Genomic DNA, 20,757 nt, shown 5'->3' with positions numbered 1-20,757 from the left:
ATTTCCCTCGGCAGAATAGAGGGACACTGGCACGGGCTGAATGGACAAAAACTACAAAAACAACTGTGCTATATAAAAAAAAAAACGCACACAAGCAAGCATACATGTATGCAACAAATTCTGCTCACAAGTCGGATGTCAGGTTCAGATACCCCGCTAAAGATTAGCGGCGATGTGACTGCAACATTTCTAGACATTTGTCAATAAGTGTACTCAGAGGCGTTGAAATATATAGATAAAAAGACACAGTAAACATAAAAGAAAACACTATCAAGAATTGTCACTGCGCCACAGGACGCTTTATCAAGAGCCACGTTAGACGTTTTACGCCACTTGCAATTTTGTTTATCTTAGTCATCAGCATTTCTGCCTCTTTCGCCCAAAATAGGAAATCGACAGTTCCAGGTTGGCGCGCGAAAAATGAAGTAAATGTCAGATGATGAATGATGGAGCAATTAGATAAGGCGGCCAACATACGGCCAGCGAAAGTAAGCGAAACTGCTTCGAGTACCACGGCATTTATCTTCAAGCAAAAACGAGCGCCTAGCTTGACGGCTCGATATTTTTTCCTTGCTACGAAAAGGACTGCCACGAACGGGCCAACGCTGAGGAATGGAGACATCGAAGTATAGCTACGAAATTCGGTAAATCGCTTATTTTTTTGGTTCGTTTTTTTAAAGAGAGAAAAAAAAAAAAGGTGGAAACTAGCAAAAAAAAAATAGTCATGGAAAAAGAAAAAAAAAGTCTCCAAGTAACTTGGCAGGAGCAAATAGTGAGAATATAACTATATTTCAGCGAGGGTCAAATGTCACAGAAAGAAGCAATTCCAGCTCTCTCTTTCTCTCTCTCTCTCTCTCTCTCTATATATATATATATATATATATATATATAATTTTGTTGAACGGACACCCGGTTCGATGCCACCATTTCCACGACGGGTACTGTGCGACTAAGCGATTTTGTAGGGGAAAAAATAAAGGCGAAAAATGGGTGTTTAAGTTTCTTCGTTAACATAGGGAAATGATTATCTAAGCTGACTATTACCGACGCGCTCGTCGCGAATTTATTTTTTTTATAAATATTTTGTTACTATATACCTCGAACCATAAGATAATCTTGAAACACTGGATATTAAAACCAACTTGCATAGACAAAAAAAAAAAACAAAAAAAAACACGTAATCGGCAGGTTATTTTACCTAGGATCACTGCGATAAAAAAAGGAATTAAAGAGACAACAAGAATGCTATATATATATAATGGAAATTCAGCCGTTTTAATATCTGCCCGTTTTTTCCCCTTCGTTCATGTAGGTTATTTGCTCGCCTGTGTAAGCGCGTCTTAGCAAATTCGCGAGAAGTCGGAACCGGAATACGGAATCATGCCTCGTTATGAAAATGGCGAATATGAAAAATGGTTGAGAGGTAAAAACAAAGGTGTGCAGCGTAGAGGGAATACTGGGCGTACTGTCTGTCGCTCTAAAAGTTGTTTAGAAGAGAAAAAAAAGAAGAAAAAAAAGAAAAAGACAAAAAAGCTTAGGTATCGCAGAACGCTGTCTCCGCCCAAATGTAGGGCAAGTGGTTAGGATCAGTTGCCACAGTTTCAGAGCTTGCCGTTATCCGATTCAAACGTTATACGCAATTTTCGGAAGTGTTTAACGAGAAAATGGGGCTTGTTCCCGGCATAGAGTTAATATATAACCTCGAGGAAATGTTTCAATGTATTGGGGTCGCTTGGGAACAGCATCGGTCCCGATGAGCCCACATCGCTGGCGACGCCTTCATGTGCGCAAAGAAGCAGCAAAATATCACCTGTAAGGTCAGTACCTTGTTCTTTTCTAGCTTACTTCGCAAGAAAAAATGCCGGAGCCGAGCAATGTACGAAACTAAATAAAGTTGAGAAACGCTCGAAACACTTCAGCTCGTCGCAACAGAACGAGCACGCCTAACCTTTCGTCGGCTTTCTTTCTCCACTCTTGGCGCCTACAACTACATTCGATCATTCTTAACGGGACGCACAACACAAATCAATATAGGTGACTTGGAGTCGGACACCTTCCAGATCCGTGACAGGGGCACCCCACAAGGGGCAGTCATCTCTCAACTCCTCTTCAATCTCACGCTTCTCCACCTACCGCATAAACTGCAACACATCCGAAATCTCAAGGACGCCTTCTACACAGACGACATTACCTTATGGACCCCCAAACCGGACTCCCTGAGCAAGCTCTAAGATACACTCCAGGAAGCCGCAGACATTATTACCAAACATGTGCACACCATGGGCCTCAGATGTGCACCCCAGAAGACAGAACTACTCCTTATAAAGAGAGGAAACTCTCAAGACCCGACAGTCTAACTACCTCACCATAGAAGGCCAAAAGATATACTCGACAGACAAGCCAGTCCGACTCCTGGGCCTCCCCATACAAGCCAACGACAGATGGACTCATCAAATCCACCTGCTCAAGCAACAATTGGACCAACTAGGCCATATGATTCGAAGAGTGACCACTGGACATAAGAGAATGACGGAAGCAGACACCCTTCGCCTGGTGCAAGCCTTCGCCATATCCCTCGTAGTCTGCGTGGCTTTCTACATGAATCTCCTCAAAACGGAACAAGCCGAATTGGTAACTACCATCCGAAAAGTCACCAAAACGGCCCTACATCTTCCAGCCTCGCCATCCACGCAGAAACTCATGGAGATGGGCGCCCACAACACAAACTCATGGAGATGGGCGCCCACAACACGCTCACAGAACTGGTTGAGGCCCACCGCGTCAACCAACAATTCAGACTTGGCAAAACACCTCCAGAAAGGGCCATCCTCTCCCAACTGAATCTCACGCCCATCTATGTTGAAAAAGAGTCCAGGAAAACACCACCCGCTTGGAGGTCCCTTATACACGTCCGCCCACTTCCCAAGAACATGCACCACACGAAGCACAAGGGAAGGCAAGAAGCACGTGCCAAAGCGCTCAACAAAATGCTTTAAAACAAAACCCCTAACAGCGTAGCATACAAAAACGCAGCCCTAGTTAGCGCCGGTGAAGTGGTAGCCGTGGCATGCAATGATCAAGATACCCCACAAATTACCGCTCTACACACAACTATAGGAGACGAAATCACGATAGGGGAGCAGTTAGCTATTGCTCTGGCCATTATCCAGTACCCCCGTTACATAATCACAGACTCTCAAGACGCCTGCCGGGCATACCTATGTGGTCTCATTTGCCCGGAGGCACACCAGATCCTCGACACCCACCAACCACGTGAAGGGAAGCGGACCATCAGCATCATCTGGACTCCGTCCCATACTGAGACCGAAGTGAGGGGTAATGCTCGAGCCCATCACTTGACACGCGAAGAAGCTGACGCCCGTCCCATGGTTTCAGGGGACGAACACCCAGATCAGCAAACGGACCAACTCACCCCACTCACCATTTACAAGAGCATCACCACTTACTATCGGGAGCAACGGCGCACTCTACCACCACCTCATCATAAGCTTGACAAAGCAGAACAAGTCAAGTGGCGCCTGCTTCAAACCAACTCTTACCAAACACCATCCGGACTCAACCTGCTTTACCCCCAGCTCTACCCCTCACCCACATGCCCCAACTGTCAACAGGACCGAGGCACCATCTACACATGGTCCTGACTTGCCCGAAACATCCAAAATTACAAGATGCAGCACGGCTTCAAAACCGCCTCAAATTCCTGGGAGACTGCCATCAGAGCCTCGGACGCGGAAGATCAGCGCCAGCTGGTCTTCCGCGTACAATGGGACCCCGGACATAGGACCACACCAGGGTGAACACCCGAAGTCATCCTCGATGACCTCAATAAAGTATATTTTCTCTCTCTGTCGCTCTCTTTCTCGTTCTTTCACTCCGATGTCAGCGCCCAGGATATGCCGCATCCTGCTCCTGTATTCACGCCCCTGGTTCCCGGTAGCCGACATCATTGATCAACATGCATTCGTGGTCTTCGTCGGCCGCCATCATTTTCTCAATAAACATTTCCGATAATAGCTTATAACGTTTGGATCGGATAACGGCAAGCTATGCAACTTTGGCGTCTGGCCGAGACCAATAGCGCTACACTTGGGTGAGCGTTCGGCAATGAGCAATTTACATTTGCAGTAAAAAAAAAAACTAAAAAAAAACTGCTATATGTTCTTTTTGAACAACCTATGTGGCGTATTGTGTGTTACGCGTGTGTAAATGTTGGGTAAATGTAGAGTAGAGCAGAACAAATATCGAAACGGTCAGTTTTACAGACGCGTTCACACCGGCGATGCGATCGAGGCGCACCATAACTTTCACCGGAAAAGCGACCATGGTCAAAAAGCGACGCGATTTGAGCAGTCGCTACCTGACCCGACTTTTTGCGATTCGATCTAGTCGCGGAGCGGCTGGGTCAATCAACGGCGTTCGTAGCGAGAGTTTTCGAGAAGCGACTCGCCAACGAAGGCGTTGGACTCGCTCATCGCGCACGCCAGTGTGACCATCTAATTTATTTGCAATGCGATCTAGTGGCATCGCGCGGCTGCTTTACATCGCCGGTGTGAACGCGCCTTAATAAGGAGTTTTAGTACGTCGTTTTTCAAGGCTCGCTACCGCTACTGGCGCGCGCTTCAAAGCATGCATTAAAGTGGCCACGCGAGCTCCCGCTAAACATAGCGTGACCTGAAAACACGATCTCGCAAAACTTTCTGATGTTTACAAAATCAGAGCCCAGCGTGCGATGATCAGAGCCCAGCACAAGCAAGTTCGTTGCTTCGGCAAGCGAAAAGAAGATGTGCCATGTATACGCACGAACGCTGAACATGGCAGCGGTCAGGAGCCCTTTGTTGGAAAGCTATGCGCCGAGAGGGAGAGGAGGAGACGAGAGCGCGCGGGGACGTCAAAATGCCGAGCGCTGGTTCGAATGATTAGTGGGTAGACCTAAAGCTAACTGCCTTTGTCTCCACTGCCCTCGTCGGACGCGTTGGAATGCGAGAGCCAAACGCCGGATGCCGGCGTTCCACGTTCTAACGCGTTCGACGAGTGCAGTGGAGACAAAGGCTTTAGGTCTACCCACTAAACACCAACTCATGTTTGGATGGATGGATGGATGAATCCGGCTGAGCCCTTTGGATCGGGCGGTAGCTTACGCCACCTAGCCATTTTGTTTTACCATTTAAGCTTAGAACATTTAAATGTGAAATCTATATTCACTCCGCACTCCAAAGAAAGTAAGGCTATAAAACCCCCTTAAAATCAGTTAATAAGAAAATGCCTGGTTTTCTCTCGCTTTCTGCCACCACTCACTTAATCTTTGCTTGGTGATCTCTACAGTCTTGAAATCCACTCTCCCTTCGCTGTCTCTAAAACCCAATGACTTTATTAAATCTATGTTGTCTTCGGTAGGCATAGGGTGAAGCCCTTTACAGTAGAGTATCAAGTGCTCAGCCGTCTCGTCCTCCTCTCCACAAGCAGTGCACACTGTATCCATTTCCTGATACTTCGCTCTGTATGTTCTGGTTCGCAGAGCATCCGTCCTCGCCTCAAACAACAATGAGCTTCCCCTAGAATTGTCATAAATGCTTTCTTTGGCAATAACTGTTTTGTTTAATCTATAGCTTTCCAGAGCCGTCTTTGTCTGCATTCCGTCTAGCCACCGATCCTTTTCTGTGGCCTTAACTTTCTTCTTAACTGAGACCTGCTCTTCCGTATCTCCACTATAGCCTAAACACTTTCCTCTTAATTTCCTACTGCGCTGTCTCCACTTTGTGACTATACTCCTCATGTGTAGATAGCTGAAAACCTTTCGTGCCATTGGTCCCCATCTATTTGCCTCAACCGATCCTCAAATTCTATCTTGCTCACCGCTTCCCTGCTCTCAAAAGACGCCCATCCTATGTCTCCTTGTACTCCCTGGTTTGGAGTTTTGCAATGTGCCCCCAAAGCCAGCCTACCTACTCCGCGCTGTTTTATTTCTAGTCTTGCATGCACTTCGGATTTCATGCATAGTACTGCGTTTCCAAAAGTCAAGCCCAGGCACCATGACCCCATTTCCAAATCTCTCTCACCACCTCATACCTGTTGTAATTCCAAAGTGCTCTATTATTCATTACAGCTGCATTTCTGTTGCCCTTACCTATTATATACTTTTCATGCTCACTGAGATATTCTGCACCATCACATATCCATACTCCTAGATACTTGTATATACTAGCTCTCTCAACTGTAATATTCTGTATCTTCAGCCTCTCAACATCATCGTTTAAGATCATGACTGCTGACTTTTCACTACTGAATTCTAAACCTAATTCCTCTCCTTCCTTCCCACAGATGCTCATTAATTCCTACAACTCTGTCCTGTTGTTAGCCATTAGTACGATATCATCCGCGTACATCAATCCCGTTAAGGATTGCTGAATTTTTTTGGCCTAGCTTACTGTACGAAAGGTCGAATCCCAAGCCCACTCTTCTCTAGTCTATCCTCCAATCCTGTCAGATACAACATAAACAGCAAAGGCGATAAAGGGCACCCCTGCCTAAGGCCTCGCCTTATCTCCATTTTCCCCGTCGCTTTTCCTTCCCATGTTATAATCACCTTATCTTTGTAAATGTTCCTTAATAGGGCTGTTAGTCCTTCATCTAGGTTTAAGCTCTCTACTATTTCCCACAGGTTTTTTTGGTTCACATTGGTCATAGGCACCCTTGATATCCAGAAATGCCAGCCAGAGCGGTCTGTTTTGTTTTTGCGCTATTTCAATACACTGTGTTAGAGAAAATACATTGTCCTCCAACCTTCTTTGTTTCCGAAACCCGTTCTGTAACTTGCCCAGTATGCCCTCGCAATCTACCCATTCCTCCAGTCTGTTCTTTACAATCTGCATTACCAACCTGTTTACAAACAAACCGGAGCGCCCCTAGCGGACGCTATCGGCGCCGCGCATGCGCGATGGAGGGTGGGCAAGAAGCTCGCCGTCGCGCATAAACAAACCATTGAAATGCGATGTTGTCAGCGTCCGTGTTAGTCCCCGTGCTCTTTTGCGTGTTAGAATTGTTGATTCTACGTCCTCATAGCAATGTCTTAGCACTTTAGTCGCCTGAGCGAAATTATCGAGGCTCGTTCCGCCGCTAAAATTTGCTTAAATAGTTTGACGTGCGGTGATTCATTCGCGTGAACGCCACATAATGGACTCCAAAACCATGATGAGATTCTTCTAGGTATTTTCGGTTGCGACGTCGCTCGTGCTGAAAAAGTGTAGACGGTAGCGGTGATGATCGACGTTGACACTGAGAATCGGAGCGGGAACAAACCAAGTGAATCAGGCGTAACAAGTCGGTGATGGCCACTGGTACCAATGATCAACATCTTGTATCTATTGTTTACGCCGAGCCTACTTAAAGCCTTTTGAGACCTGCAATTACTTCTTACCGCAATCGCCGGTTCAAAGTTTGGTCTACAGGCCGCTTTTGCTTGAACGAGCAGACGACAAAAAGCAGACAAGTTTGAAAGAGCAGACGACAGTTCGAACGACCAGGTGGCCGTTTGAATTTGAAGACACACTGAACCCGCGGGTGGTCCAGACAACTGGGCGATTTTTCCTCGTTAATGTTGGAACAAAACAAATACATCTGACGACCCCATGTACCTGTGAATTCAGTCCAAAGTGTGGCCTGCACAAGCAATTGTAGTTCGACAGCGTCTGGTTTGCATTTTTCACGGCCCCTATCCACGTTCTCGGACGAACCGAGCAGACAGAAAACAGACGAAAACTGACCTTCGAACCTTTCCCGACTCTTTTCGCACAGCACCCGTCGCGGTGTTTTGACGAGAAGGAAGGTTTGTTTGTATTCAACGAACAAAAAGTTAGGGCTCAAACTAGCTGGTGATGGTTGAACATATTTTAAGATAAAACCCGGAGACTACAGAAAGAAAAAGACAGAGGACTTTGTGTGTTGTGTCGTCCTTCGTTTTTCCCGTCTTGAGGTTATGTCTTAAATACTGTTTCGCAGTAAGGTGCTGCATATTGGTTAAATTAAAGTGCCTAGATAAAAGCTATGCGTACCGACAACGGCATTTCTTAATGCCGACCAACTCCCGATAACTATACTCGATACTTCGCCGCGCCTTTGCGCATGAATACCATAGCGCTATCAAAGTGTAAAAAGTATCTGGGTGTTTTTATCTAAATTTAACACCGTTTTGGGGTCGATATCTTCATTTTTACAAAATATATAGTTTTGGTGTTTATTCTTGAAACGAAAGAGAACGGAAGCGCTAAGCTTGGTGGATATTCTTGGTTTTCATGTTGTTTACCTTTGAAGCGACCGAGGTCAAAACTGACGTTTCTCTCACCTGTCGGGGATCGCAAGTCTGACCGCTTGCTATTTTGACACTTCTCCAAGGAATTGCACTAAAACTCTTCTCTGACACTTGCAAAATAGATTTTATTATGCTAAACTAATAAGTGAAAATTTTGCATTTTAAATTAACAGAACAAAATGTCTACCAATCTACCGTTGATGATTTTCTGCAAAGTTTTGCAAGTTTTTACCTGAGGAAATTTAAGATATTTTAATGACCTTGACATCACCAGAAAGCTCAAGCTAAGCCTAATGGCTCATTTAAGATTTCTTATCTTTGTTTCATCTTTTTGTAAACGAAAACTGGCATACACCCTGGGAAAGTACAGTGCTCCCTTAATTTAACGCCGCCACGAGATGGTTCGTTTTTTGCAGTTGTTGTGGTATTTCTGCTCCTACTGGTTGAACTGCGTGGTGAAGTCTTGACTCCCCGATCACAACCCAGCCTGTTGAGTTATCTACCTAACTTTCCCAAATAAAATCCAACTTTTCTTTTTTTTAACAATGTCGGCGTGCAGTTAGGGTATTTTGGGGGGAACGTCGCGCTGAATTTTCGCTAGATCGAAGTTAGTTTTGCGCAGCACTGCATGTGAGAACCGGCTTGTATCCCTCATGATGAAGCTTCTAATGGTGTAAGCCGATGATTACCCCATCATTCCGGCGAAAAAATAAGATGGCGTCCAACGACAATTTTGATGGCGTGTGCACAAAGCATGTGGGAAGCTTGAAGTCGTCGCATTCTTAGAGCAACAGCGGCAAAGTTGACAGTGTCATATTGCTCTCGTGGTGTGCTCACAAGACGTAGATTTTCTCCAGGTAGAAGAATATACGTCTCCGTGGTTACGTGGGTCACGTCACGGACGCTTGCTAATCCCCGTACTCTGTAGGGAGGAGCCGAGGACAAACTGTTCCTTTCCTACAGATTGTCCCACCGCTCCGGCGAGAAAGGAAGATGGCGTCGAACGTTGAGTTCGATTAGTTTGTTGGTGTTCGTGAAAAGCAAGGTGTATGGTTGAAGTCGTTGCACTCTTAATCCAACAGCGTCAAAGTTGACAGTCCGACAGTGCTCCTATTTGCACCAAAATTGTCGCTGTTGGTGCAAGAAGGCGACGACTTCAAACTTCCACAATTCTTTTTACACACAACATCGAATTTTCGTTCGACGCCATCTTCTTTTCTCGCTGGAACGGTGGAACAAACCCCAGCTCTCGGCGAAGTGGTGTAGTACGGGGATTAGCAAGCATTCGTGACTTGGCGCACGGGACTTGGAAACGCGATAACGTCTACTCACTTCTGTGTACAAAAACATTTGTGCAAATACACCGTAAGTAATTTGTAGTTAGATGTTTAGGTAGTGGAAAGATAATAAGAGGCACCTAGTGCCTCCGATGTGGGCGACAAATTTCGCACGCCGGTACGCTGCTCATCCCGATAGAAACGGGCGGCGACATGGTTCGAGTCGATAATTCCTAAGTTCCGCGGCGCCAGTTTTTTTTTTTTTTTTTTTTCTTCGAGTTAATCTCCCGATGTGTATAGGTTTGAAGCCAAGTCTGCTAATGAACAAACGCTTGCCTCGTTCAGCGATTGGAAGAACCATGGCCGGGCTAGAGTGAACAGGTGCGATCTCTTACGGCCTTAGCACGGGGAGTGGTTGCCCCCTGAGGCCGCAGCTCGAAGAGGTCGCTGTTGCCCTACCCTTCCAACAGCGCTTTAATTCCTTCTGAAAGGCATCTCCACCTCACCGTTTTGATGACTCTGCTCCGGGATTGAGCCGAAAAACTTTCCAGAGTAATTAGACCCAGATGTCACGAGGTCACCTTCCACCAGGGACTTATACCAAAGACTTCTTCCTCTCCGTCTCCCCAAGGAACAAGTTTCTATAGACATGCGTTTAATTTTCGTAAGCCGAACCACATTTCAATTGGTGCACTACAGTTATTTCGAATAAGTATATTGGCACACATTTTCAATCGCAGCGAATGGGGAACAGTTGTTTAGGGTGGAGGCACTGCTAGACAAGGTAGTGTGGTCGCACCCGAACGCGGGTTAAAAAGTCCCACTGCAACTAGGTGAGTGCGAAGGCCGCAAGGAAAGCCGCTCTCTAGCCCGGCCATAAAAGAACATGGCAGGGCAGCACTGATCATCCCACTTAATTTTATTTCGCGGGCACTTGCAAGAACTAGGGTGCTTTCATGTGCGCTTTGCTTGGGGTGATGACATATGGACATTTTGTTTCGAACGCTTATTTTTCTTTTTTGTTCTAAAGCACGTGAAAGAGCGTGTCCCTGCACGCGCTCGTGGCGCTGACTGTGCTACGGCGACATTTTGTTTCCGGCGATTTCTTTGTATTTTCCCTGTGAGCGCGTGCTGTCGGCATCGGGTAATACAAACGATGGCATCACCCTGCATTAGGGTGCCTTCATGTGCGCTTTGCTTAGGGTGGAGACATCTGGCCATTTTGTTCCCACTTTTACATTTATTTTTTGTTCAGAAGCGCGTGAAAGAGCGTGTCCCTGCACGCGCTCGTGGCGCTGACTGTGCCACGGCGACATTTTGTTTTCGTCGATTTCTTTGTATTTTCCCCGTGAGCGCGTGCTGTCGGCATCGGGTACTACAAAGGGTGGCATCACTCTAAAGAGAAGGTCATTGAGGCACCCTACCCTGCATCACCCTAAACAGAAGGACATTAAGGCACTCTAGCAAGAACGAAAGACAAGCGCGAGGAAACTTCACGAGTTGTGATTCTGGCAGCTAATCATCAGTTGAAATGTAGTTGAAACGGACAAGAGTTATGGTGGGAGTAAAACGCACTGTGAAAGCTTGGAATCATCGCATTATTAAACCAACATCGTCAAAACTGAATGTCTCACATTACCCTTATTTCAATAAATGAAAGAAAAATTAATCAAAAGAAAAACTAATCTAGGGAGGGTTTCGCACCTCGTGCAACGCTTTTGGTCGCGCACATCGCGGGAAACGAGTTTATTAACCTTTTTCCCGAGCGTCAGATTTGAGTCGCAACAGCTGGCTTTCTGTTACCCCACTGAGATGCGCAGCCGCTAAAATGGGTGATAACAAAATAACCCCAAGACAAATTTCTTGGCATAACACGAAAACACTGCTGTGTATAGAGCTCACTACTAACCTGTCTCGCGACCACAGGAATGTATAGTGAAGCGTACCAAATGAGAGGAAGAGAAAGTGAAGGTCAGTCATGCCGGCGCCTATGCACAGCTGCTTAAAAGCGTCTATATTTCAAGGACAAAATCAGCGCCACCCTAGGAATTTTCCTGAACAAGTATTTCTTCAATTTTGATCACATCTCGACAGATGGCACAAGCAGACAAAAAAACTCCAAAAGAACCTACCATTACGTTTGTAGCTGAATTAATACAAAACTGAGCAACGCTCACTGAAACAAGATGCTGCTAATGTGTATATGCGATAATAATCTATCTTGTATACACTTACATCATCAATCAACTGATAAAAAATATATTAAAATTACTTTTCCTGTCTAGGGAAGATGCATTTTGTTTGCTGCAGATTTGCTGCCGAGCGCGGACAGATGTATTTCAGATTTGCTTTCCTTTCGCGAGTGTTCGTGACTGGAAAGCAAATGTGAAAGCCACGCGCTCGCACCTGTGCTTTTGCTTCTGCTGCACGCAACTCATGAGATAGAGTATCAAGTTTGCCTGCCACAAGTTCGGATACCTTGTGCTCACACCTAACGGCGGTGTATTGGTACTACGGAACAATGTTTCCCTATTTTTGACATTTTCTTTTATCTTCATGCGAGTTTCACAACAAAGTTTGAGCACTAATCTTTATAAAATTAAGAACGTATTTTGCAACTATAGACCTTTCCATCGCTTATCACCCGAGCGAAAAATGCTGAGTCACTGAGCTGTGGACGCACGCGCAGGGTCTGATATACCGCAAGGCAAAGCAACAGCGCATGCTCAGAAGGCGTTCCACAGCCCAGCAGACAAAGAAGGCAGCGCGCAGAAGGCGATGTTTGCAAAGACCTTTACGGATCACTAACTGTTACAAGTTTCAAACGTAAAAACCGAGCAGTTTTTATAGAAATGAATTCTGCATTTCCTTCCATCAAGCATATTTTGCAAGATATATTTATATCTCAAACAAAGATAAAAATGGAAAAAGGACCACGATCTGCAAGCACCACTAACCTACACATCTTAAAAATTTGAAACAGATTGAAAAACTTTGCTTATTTGTACTATACACCAACTCATGTTTACAAACAAACCAGAGGGCCCCTAGCGGACGCCACCGGCGCCGGGCATGCGCGATGGGGGAGTGGGCAAGAAGCTCGCCTGTCGGCGTCGGTGTGAGTCCCCCTGAACTTTTTCGCGTTCGAATTGTTGATTCTACGTCTTCCTGGCGATGTCTGACTATCTTGAGCGGCGTCAGCGAAATTACCGAGGCTCGTTACACCGCAAGACTTCGCGTGAATAATGTGACTTGTGGCGATTCATTCCGCGTGGACGCCGCAGTATGTACGCTAAAGCCAGATTCGCATGATGAGATTTCGCTCGCAATTTTCAGTCGCGACGCCACTCGGGCTGCAAAAGCGTGAAACGTAGCTGAGATGGTCGACGTCGATACTGAAAATCGCAAGCAGAATCGGACCAAGTGAATTAGGCATAACAAGTCGGTGATGGTCACTGGTAACAATGATCAACATTTCCTTGTATCTACTGTTTACATCGAGCCTGCTTACCAACCTTCAAATTTAAGTCTTTTGAGGCCTGCACTTTCTTCTTATCACAAGTACCGAGTCAACATTTGGTCTACGGGCCGGCGTCGTCTAAGAGAGCAGACGCCAAACAGAAACGTTTCAAAGAGCAGACGACAGTTCGAACGATTAGGCGGCCGTTTGAACTTGAAGATGCACTGAACGTAGTGCGCAGGTGGTCAGCACAACTTGACGGCTTTCTGGCGTTCATGTTGGAACAAAAGAAATAAATCTGAAGACCAGAAGTATCCGTGAATTCAACCTAAAGTGCTTCCCGTCCAAGCAATCGCTGTCCGACGGCGTCTGCTTTTCCCTTTTCACGGCAAATATCCAGATTCTCGGACGAACCGAGCACGTGAAAACTGACCTTCAAACCTTTCTCGACACTTTTGGTACGGCCCCAGTCGCGGCGTTTTGACCAGAAAGCAGGTTTTTGTCTGGTTCCTTTCAAAGCAACGCAAAAATACACGTCTGCAACATGGGAACTTCTGCCCACAGCCCCAGACCGTAAGTGCGACCGACGCGCCACCACGTACGGCCCAAAACGGCACTTTTCACGTGCTCCTACCGAGCTTAATGTTTAATTTACTATACTTATTTGATATTAAGACGAAGACCACTTGCTCTTCCATATAGTGGCATATATAAAATATTTTTAGGGAACGACCAAGCTTTATAATAACGATTCAAACACTGACTTATATCGTCATTTTTCATGGCCGCCGTGGGGCCTCAGCCTTATAGAAAGTATTCACTGGCGGCCATAGCTCTGTGCGCGGCTGCTGAGAGCATACTGACGGTGAGGCTTCCACAGTTCTTTTGATTCCGCACTATCAAGATTGCGGGTCTTAGCAGCCTATTAATGTGAGCTCGTTCTGCGCATGCGCTCTCGACACCGCCCTCAAATATGGCGTCCAGTGAATACCCCCTCCCCTATTTCGTTGTATTCCAATATTTACAAGTCCTCAGCCCAGCGCGCGATCTCCTCAGCCCTGCACGCTCAAGTTCGTCGCTTCGGAAAGCGAGCAAATCACGCGCCATAAGCACGAACACTGAAAATAGAACCGGCCAGGAAACAATAAAACGCGTTTAAAATATTGTGAGCCGTGGTCCGGCAGGTATGGGGACCTATATCATGACGCTTGCCCACGTGATACACAAGATTCCTCAGGTCCGCGGACACGTTCCTGAAGTCCGCGGTTACGTTCTAGAGTTTTGCCTGCAGTTTGTGGCAAGAACATGACGCATTTCCAAACATAGAAAAAATTAATTCACGGATTTGGTAGGAACTTGTCCGCGGACAAGTCCGTCGTGCGAATACACCTTTAGGATGGCGGTGTGTCCGCGTAAAACGTGTATTTCGGTGTGATTATAATATATATATATATATATATATATATTCGCGATATTCTATATTAACTATTGTGAGGTGAATGTTAAGGACTCCAGCTTAGCAATCATGCTGCACTGGCCTTTGCAACGGAGAAGCAGTGTCGCCATACCTCAAGGGCAGTTCGGCCTCTCGTTGTATAAACGTTCATGACGTTGAATGTGCGTTTTTGGAGATGTTTCGCCCTATTACAGAGAATATTAAATAGTTTCAACCTTGTATATAATAGCGTCATATATCAGCTCTATGAGAACACGCAGGGATTGCGGTACGATAAAAGCAACACACCAAATGAGTCGCCCAACTGTTCGTGGCCTAACACAGTAATCCTCAGCGGGGGTTCACACCTAATAATACCTTGCTATGGAAAAGCCATATATAGAAGTCCCCCCCCCCCCCCCCCCCCCCCCCAATCCTCGCTCTAGTGGTAACACTGCGAACTCACCTCGGGTCATACACTCCATTACATTCCTCGACCAAGCTATAATAAATAACATAATGTGGAACTAGAAGACCGAAAACTGCACAAAAGAGGTTGTAAATCGACCCGGCGGCTTATCCGATTAGAGGGCATCAAGCATATCCCGCCTATTCAAACCCTTCTGTTTTACACGCGTGGCGGATAAAGCAAGAAGCAGGGCATTCGGAAGTCTGAAATCAAAGTGTGCTACAGTCATTGACAGAGCAAGAAGGGTGTCTTTCAAACGCCTCCCGCACGTGCTCCGTGCCTTGGGCCGTGCTTTGGCTGCGCGCATACCATGGGGAGACGTCAAAGCGCGCTGGGGACGGGACAACTCAAGCTTTTCCCTGACGTTCTCACCTTGTCAGTGACAAAAGCAGACGCAGGCAGACTTTGACCTGTTTCGAATTTACTTGCAGGATAGTCTCCTTTGATGTCGAACTCTCACTGTTCACAGTTCGTTCATATAAGAAAACCCTAAGATGGCACCGCTAAAAACGTGCGCAGTGAAATACTTGCCGAAACTCGACAACAGGACCTGCGGGATTATTGATGTAGTTTCCAAGCATATTTGGGGGATCTTCGTCGCACAAATGCGTGCATATTTTTTCCCGTTTCTCAGAAGTGTGGCACAGTCCCGAACTTGAGAAATCACGTAAGGGTGGAAGTTGGCTTAAAATCCCGAGGAGAGTTCGACGCACGTGGCACACTAAACAACTATAAATTATCGCCAGGACCAGGAACGAGCCCTTCCACGGAAGAGCCTGAATTTAAGGATCGGGCCGCGTTCTCGGTGTTTCCCGCAGCGTCTTGGGCAGCGGCGTGGGCTCCTGGCCGGCCTCTCTAATTGCGGCCGTTCGCCCAAAGCCACACGCCGGCAGCGAGAGCTCGGCGAAGCGGCGGCACGCAGGGAGGCCCCCAAAGGGCCCAAAGCAGTCGGTGGCGACCAAGTCGCCGACGTCGTTTGTTATGGCGTAAGTGGCGCCCAGTAGTGAACTGCCTTCAGGCCTCCCATGGCGCCGACTTGAGTAGAGTATTTAGTCTAATAACGGTCGCCTAATGAGCCTTAATGAAGGGGGCCGACTCGGGAGGATGTCTTAATAGGGCCCGAGTGACAGGTCTTACCTTGTTGACGAGCCTTCCGCGCTTGTTGAAACACAGGAAGGTGCCGTTGGAATGGATGGTGAGCGTGGAGTCCATGCCGACCGACGTCAGTACCAGCTTGCCTGCGGAGAGCCAAACGAGAGGGGGGGGGGGGGGGGGGGGGGGACGTTAACAAGCGCTATGATTAGAGGGCTGGCAATTACCAACCGGCTGCTGCTTTGATTCGAAGAGCGCGTCCGGCCCCTGCCCCACCTACTCCCGACACTGTCTCGGGCAGCGGTCGTGCGCCGGGAAGGAGAGAGAACAACTTCGAGAGTCCTTCCCGCGATACGCTTTCCTTCTGCGCACACCAGCGACTTCTTATTTCACCCAGGCACGCGAGAAGCGAGCAAAGAAAGAAAAAAAAAAAGAAAAGCTGCCGCTTGCCATCCGCGACTCCCCGCGACGCTGAAACGGGGTCTGAAATCTACCGTATACGTGGAAGGGGAGGACCAAATGCTTAGTACCAAACCGAAGCGATAAATAGTGCCCCGTATCTCGTGCACGCTACTGCCACGAACATGAACGCAGCAATTTTCCCAGGGAAGTACGGGGTACGGGAGGAGGGTGGCAAACTTTCTCCCGAGCCCCCCACGGCAACGCATAGAGACAAAGTGAGTACCGTGACCCGCACCATGGCAAAGGCGTCTTCGGCGTTGCACATTGAGTGCACCTGGTTGGAGACTGTCTGTTACTGAGTTCATTTCTCACTGGAAATTGGAAGTCGCCCCACACGTTCCACGCCGTGAGAACGGTGCTCTTTCCAACTTGGTTTTTAAAGCCCCGCTGCTGGTAAAGGCCGTGTCACGCGCAGATTCGCGCGGCGAAGCAGAGACCATCCCGGGCTGCCATATCTCCGTCTACCGTGCAGTGGAACGTGTGCTCAGACTGCGCAGTCTGCTATTTCGCAGAAGAGAGCTATTGCGCGTGCTCAGAACGCATCCCCAGCCCAGTAGACAAATATGGCGGCACGCAGAAGGCGATTGTTAGAATGGTTTTCGAACGTGGCAGGAAAGGTCTGAAGACTCCGAACTTGTCTCCGAGGGCAACGAGCAGACACTAGGGTTGGACTGTGACAATTCTCTATCTGGTTGTAAACAGCGTCAAGGGATCTCGGCCAAAGCTCGAAGTGGTGCGAGACCAAAGTGATGCACTTATGTGGTGCTCAACCTGTCTTCTGCTGGCATTGTGGGTTTCAATTTCCTGAAAGTGCCCACGCAACCGTCGCCAGGTGCGACGTTTTCGCCCAACACAGGGAGCGCACGGTGACGGATATTCTGTGGCTGTGTACCACGAACACACTATTAAAACAGACGAACAAGTGTTGAGCGCACAATTTAAACGCGTCGAACACATCAACCTCTATTGAGTGCAATGGTCCCCCAATGCAGATTGCCGATAAAACTTCACCACTAAACGAAGCACTTTTGAAGCACGTTCGATTTTGATTTTAAAGTGTTCTTCCATTGTGTGCGGATTGGTGATAAACGAGAATGATAAATCTTGCGAGCGCTTCGGTTTAATTTTGGGTTTTGGCGTGACAGTCACAGTTCATATTTTTTTATGAGGATCGCGGTTGAGGGCGCCGAACCAATAGATGACATGACTGCTCGGATTAGCGTTGAGGCTTCGGTTAGACTCCCTGTCGAAATCTGTAAGCACTTGCTCAAATGAGCAAGTAGGGCTAGAAGAGCCGACAACAAGACATTGGTAAAGAAGATTGATTTTTTTCTTTCAGAAGAGATGGAGAAGTTCCTCAGTGTCAGAAGAATGGGCGCCAGTGCCTGAGTAGATATGCTTCAGTACAATACAGATGGACGTATAATGATGGATTATGACCTTCACACTGCCATCATAAGAAAGCCATCGAGCCTCCCCAGGTTGGGCAAGTTTGTGGGATACCCCATCGATCGCTATTTGAGCGCATTTTAAAACAGATAGTCTCTTGCGGCTTCCCCTAAAGGTGCTTTATACAATTTGTTCAATGCACTGAGGACTCTTTTGATCTTAGGGGTTTGCCTCCAGCTGTGAACGAGAGCAAGCTGGAGTAGCTGGCTACGACAGTGTACAAAAAACAAGTCTGGTGCGTATTCTTTGAGTCGCGTCAGCACGCCACTCACATTTCCATTGAAATTGGAACCCCCATCAAATGAAACGGTAGAAATATTTCCGGGATCAACCCGACCTTGTTCAGCTCTCCAATGAGCACATTTTTGATGTCCTCGGCTTTTGTCGACTATAGGCTTACGGCTGAAATGAAGGTTTCTTCAATTTCAAAGTTTTCATCGTGAGCAGTAATATGAAGAATACACGTGCTGAAGGCTGCAAGGCCATTCACGTCTGTACGTTCATCAGCACATACGGAATAAGGTTGATTGCCGCTAAGCTTTTCTTGTGTGTCTTCTGATACAGCTTCTCCGAAGGCCTCGCCATCAGGAACGCTTCGAGTTTTCAAATGGTTCACAAAGCTATATTCTCTCGCTAGCCTCAATTTGAGATTGTGGCTCTTTTCTTAGGATGTTTCGTTTGCCCTTCGAAGTGCCTACATAAATTGGCTTCTCAACTTGTCCCGCAGTGATTTACTACTGAGATGCCCGAAGGTGGTGCATGGACTCATTATTAGGAAGTATGAAAACAATACTCCCCTGGAGTACAAAGAAAAAAAATGTTTTCTCCGATGGCGAAAACAAATTGAAGGGGAGAAAAAGGGGAGAGACCCCACCCCTGCTTTATGTAAGGGGGAGAAGAGGATGTTAGGGGCGTTTTTTTTTTTCTTTTTTTTTGGGGGGGGGGGAAGGGGGAGAGAAGGGGTTGTCCGTCTTTTTCTGTGTGTGTGTGTGGGGGGGGGGGGGGTATAAATCCCTGAACACGAGCTCAAGTAATACACCCGCTGTCCCCCATGTGCCTCCGAAAAGTGCGATAAAGGCGCCATCTTTGATTTGCAGGGAACTGGAAAACCTGCGGCGAACTTAAACCAAGGAAATCCGAAAGAGGTAAAAAAGAAATGATGTGTTTGGCACGTCCTAGCTAATAATATAGTGGCATTGTAAAATCGAAGCTAAAAAGAATAATTGTATATACACTTTGAATTGGTTAATTTACACCCCGGAAATTATTTTGGATCGACTATATTCAGCTGCGCAGTGAAATGGCGCGCTTCGGCTCTCTATAGCTTTGGCTCCATTGCCACAGAAAGTTGTCCCCGAGTAGACGAAATTGTCTATAGACCCTTTCTTCAAGGGCGCCACCATCTTGAATTGTTGTCACTTCCAGTATGGGCGAAAACATTGTTTTGCCGTCGCCACGCCAGTAGAAGACGCTTATGATTTAAGCGTGATCGTCACACATTATCGTTTTGCCTCCCACTTATTTTTTTACTAGTTACCGGTTGAAACGTTTTAGTATTTTTTCGTCGCCCATACCGAATGTGCCAATTAGGTGACTGGGGACGAGAGTACAGGAGAAAAGGTCTATAATCCTACGGAAGATATAATTGCTACAGCGACAGAGTTGTAAGAATGTTAACGCATGCTTAAAAATTGAGACCTAAAACTTTGAAATTAATATTAATCGTCGTGAAACCGCAATTAAAAAAAAAAGAAAAAGAAAAGCGGCTGCATGTAATATCTCCAGTCTTTCTCTTCATACACACGGAAACTGCTCTACAAATGGTGCTGTGCGATCAAATTTTCTAAAGACTTTTTCAGCTTTTAATATTTATTTATGATTTACGGAGCTTCCTTTTTAAATATATAATTACTTCCTAAGTAATTATTTAATGGCGATTCATTTTAAATAAGGGCGGAAAGCGTATAGTGACGGTGTCGGTACTGCCTCCGAAATATTATTTCTTCCCCGCGTTACCGTTACCTTTCTTCGTAACGACAGCCATAGCCATTCTCAAAACACATTTTGCACTCCAAATTAAGATCACGAACGATTTATTCCGTAATAGCGGAAATTCAGACTCCACATTTCCTGAATCAGTGCAGGCGCTTATCATTAAGAATTCTGCATTTGCGAGTTACCAAACAATTAAAGAAAATGTGTTCTCTGGTGCCTAAAACACTCGCCGAGGAATGCGCATTCGAACACAATGCTGCGTTCGCGAAAAACACAAGGACGTAATTCTTACCGCTTAGGTATGTTGCAAACTAGCTATAAAACGGACGGAACTTGATAAGCAAGCAAATCCAGTCGTAAAGCGCCCGCTCGTTGAAGCTCCTACCGTCTGGCAAAGCAGTAATGGCCAGTTTTAAATCCAGCTGTTAACCCTACGTATGTATGGTGTTTCCACCATACGTATTTCCTCCTAACAAGGTCAATTTATTTTAACGGCCTCAAATCTATTTTTTTTTTTTTTCGGGGCACACGGGATATCTCAAAATTGAAGGTCGGCGGAATTACTCTGATCAATAAACAAAGCTAAAAGTTTTTTTTTTTCCCTTAGCATAAGATTTGAACTAAACATACCGAGCATAATAAACCTCGTGTTTACAACCCGTAGCGATAGGGAGATAAAGCTCGTTCGCTCATTGCGCAGAGGTGCAGCGAAGTCAATGCGTCGAGGTTTGATTGGAGGACCATGGTGAGTAGACACAAATATTTCCGTCTTTGCGTCTGCCCTATGTACCC

The 20,757-nt window shown here is 46.5% G+C and overlaps 1 protein-coding gene across 1 annotated transcript in view; it reads right to left on the bottom strand.

Moving 5' to 3' along the window:
* The window catches only part of LOC8032817 (fibroblast growth factor 17), a 158,138-nt gene that overhangs the window by 7,720 nt on the left and 129,661 nt on the right, over window positions 1-20,757 (bottom strand). The window contains exon 4 of the mRNA XM_040205849.3: window positions 16,105-16,205. Within this exon, the coding sequence (XP_040061783.1) occupies window positions 16,105-16,205 (101 nt within the window). The remainder of the gene's footprint in view (window positions 1-16,104; window positions 16,206-20,757) is intronic.

Source organism: Ixodes scapularis, unplaced genomic scaffold (assembly GCF_016920785.2).
Source record: "Ixodes scapularis isolate PalLabHiFi unplaced genomic scaffold, ASM1692078v2 PGA_scaffold9__187_contigs__length_104089568, whole genome shotgun sequence".
NCBI classification, from domain to species: Eukaryota; Metazoa; Arthropoda; class Arachnida; order Ixodida; family Ixodidae; genus Ixodes; species Ixodes scapularis.
This window is presented reverse-complemented; position numbering and strand designations above follow the sequence as displayed.